This window comes from Chrysochloris asiatica, unplaced genomic scaffold (assembly GCF_000296735.1).
Source record: "Chrysochloris asiatica unplaced genomic scaffold, ChrAsi1.0 scaffold00161, whole genome shotgun sequence".
Classification (NCBI taxonomy): Eukaryota; Metazoa; Chordata; class Mammalia; order Afrosoricida; family Chrysochloridae; genus Chrysochloris; species Chrysochloris asiatica.
In genome coordinates, this window is record NW_006408679.1 from 5,859,897 (window position 1) to 5,861,929 (window position 2,033).

The 2,033-nt window shown below is 40.1% G+C and overlaps 1 protein-coding gene across 1 annotated transcript in view; it reads left to right on the forward strand.

Moving 5' to 3' along the window:
* The window catches only part of NVL (nuclear VCP-like), a 147,330-nt gene that overhangs the window by 9,944 nt on the left and 135,353 nt on the right, over nt 1–2,033 (forward strand). The window contains exon 5 of the mRNA XM_006871163.1: nt 1,005–1,062. Within this exon, the coding sequence (XP_006871225.1) occupies nt 1,005–1,062 (58 nt within the window). The remainder of the gene's footprint in view (nt 1–1,004; nt 1,063–2,033) is intronic.

Below are 2,033 nucleotides of genomic sequence, written 5' to 3' on the forward strand. Positions count from 1 at the left end.
AAAAATCTGTAGCCTAATCTGGTAGTGTAGTGGTTATGAATTGGGCTGCGAACCACAAGGTCAGCAGTTCAAAACTACCAGCTGTTCTGTAGGAGAAAGATGAGGCTTTCTGCTCCCGTAAAGATTTACAGCCTTGGAAACCCTGGTCAAGGTCGCTATGAGTCGGAACCGACTCCACGTTACATAACAACAACAACAATAACAATATGAGTATGACTTTAATGTCCTCTCTTCAGCGTCTTGCTTTCAAAGCTGCCTGAGAGATTTCAAGATGCCAGTGTTGGTTGTTGTGCTACACCTCAGGCTTTAATTTAATTTTTGGCCTGTTTTGTTTTTAAACTCTCTTTCCCTCTCTACAGCCCTGTCCTGGCCTTTCCTGTATTTCAAAACAAAACCAAAAAAAACGTTTAGGGCCTGCTCTTGGGCTGAGTATCTGTGCGCATGTGTGGCAGAAGAACCTACCTCACCGGTGGTGAAGGTGGGGGTTGTCCATTGTTCAGGCACCCCTTCTAATCATCATAATGGAGGTGGGCAAATAATGGAGGGACCAATGACCAGATACCAAAAAAAGAATATCAGAACAAAGCAAAATCGGACAAAGTGTATTGTCTACCTTTGCTCCAAGGTTCTTGTGATGTTTTTCCATGGTGTGTCTGCGTTCCTGCTTGGTTTTGCTGTTTGGTCTTTCCCAAGATGTGGGCTCCGGGCTTCCGAGCCAAGCCCAGCAGATTCAAATGTACGTGATTTCTTACTTCAGCTTCAAGTTCCACTAGCTATAAGCCTTCAAACTTTTTAAATATTCCTATCTCTGTGGTTCCAAGTTTTGACGCTCTGTCCTGACTCTGCTAAGCGAACTTCACTGCACCTTCACCCTAGCCGCCATCAAGCCCCGCCTCCCTTATCATTGTGTTTTGCATCGGTATATTTTCTTGCTTTGGGTAGTAATTTTATTTGGATGTGGAAGAAAAGCTTTAAAATATTTTTGTTTCTGTCTCTTTACTAAGGTATACTGAAAGCTGTTCTGATGATGATTCAAATATGGAAGATTACCCAGATTCACAGGTACAGGAAACATTTAGTTGGACATAATCATTGTTAGTCCTCTTAGAAAAATTCAGTAGTTAATAAAATAAGAGATTTTGGATGATGCAAACCTCCAGCATGCTTGGGTCTGGAGTGACCCTGTGCATTCCTACAGTGCTTGCAAGAACAATTTTGAAATGGTTTGAGGCCTTGCTATATACCATCTTAAAAGCAAGGTTATAGAAATTTCAGACAACTAAAAAAGAAAAAAAAGAGAAACATTAGATTTTCATTGGTAATAATTAAATACATTCTGTGTACAGTATTAATAAATTCTTGGATTAGGCATACTTTTTTTAAAATTAAATGTTTTATTGTGAATTATGTGATAGTTTACGTGGGAGAACATTAGTTTTACATTCATTCTATTGTATATCATTTCATTGCCATGGTTACAATCCCCTCCATGCATTATCAACCAACCAAAGGTATACACTACAAACCTGCCCCCAGTCGTCAGCACATAGCCCCTCTCCCTCTCTCGATCTAAAGTCTCCAACTGCTCCATCTCTCCACGTCATCATCTCTGCTTCCATCTTTGGGATCACTGCTTCTCTGGATAGGGTCCCGCTCTCCGCTCTCCTTCATTGATGGTCCCATGGACCACCACTCCTAGACTGAAAAGTTAATCACTCTCTTCCTTGCTATAAAAAGTCTACCTTTAAATTTCCAACCCTCACAATCAGTCCAGATAACAATTATTCACTACTGTATCATAAGAGACCTGTCTGAATTTCATTTCATCAGCCCCGCCCAGACAGATTAGATACTACTCAGTGGAGATTCTACCTTCCCCCATGTCCTCTGGATCTAGGTTCCTTCTTTTTTTTATAATTTAAGGTTTTTATTGTAGATTGAGTGAAAGTTTACAGGGCACATCATCAGTTTCACATTCAACAATTCATATAACTTGTTTCATTACATTGATTATAATTCCCTCCATATACCAT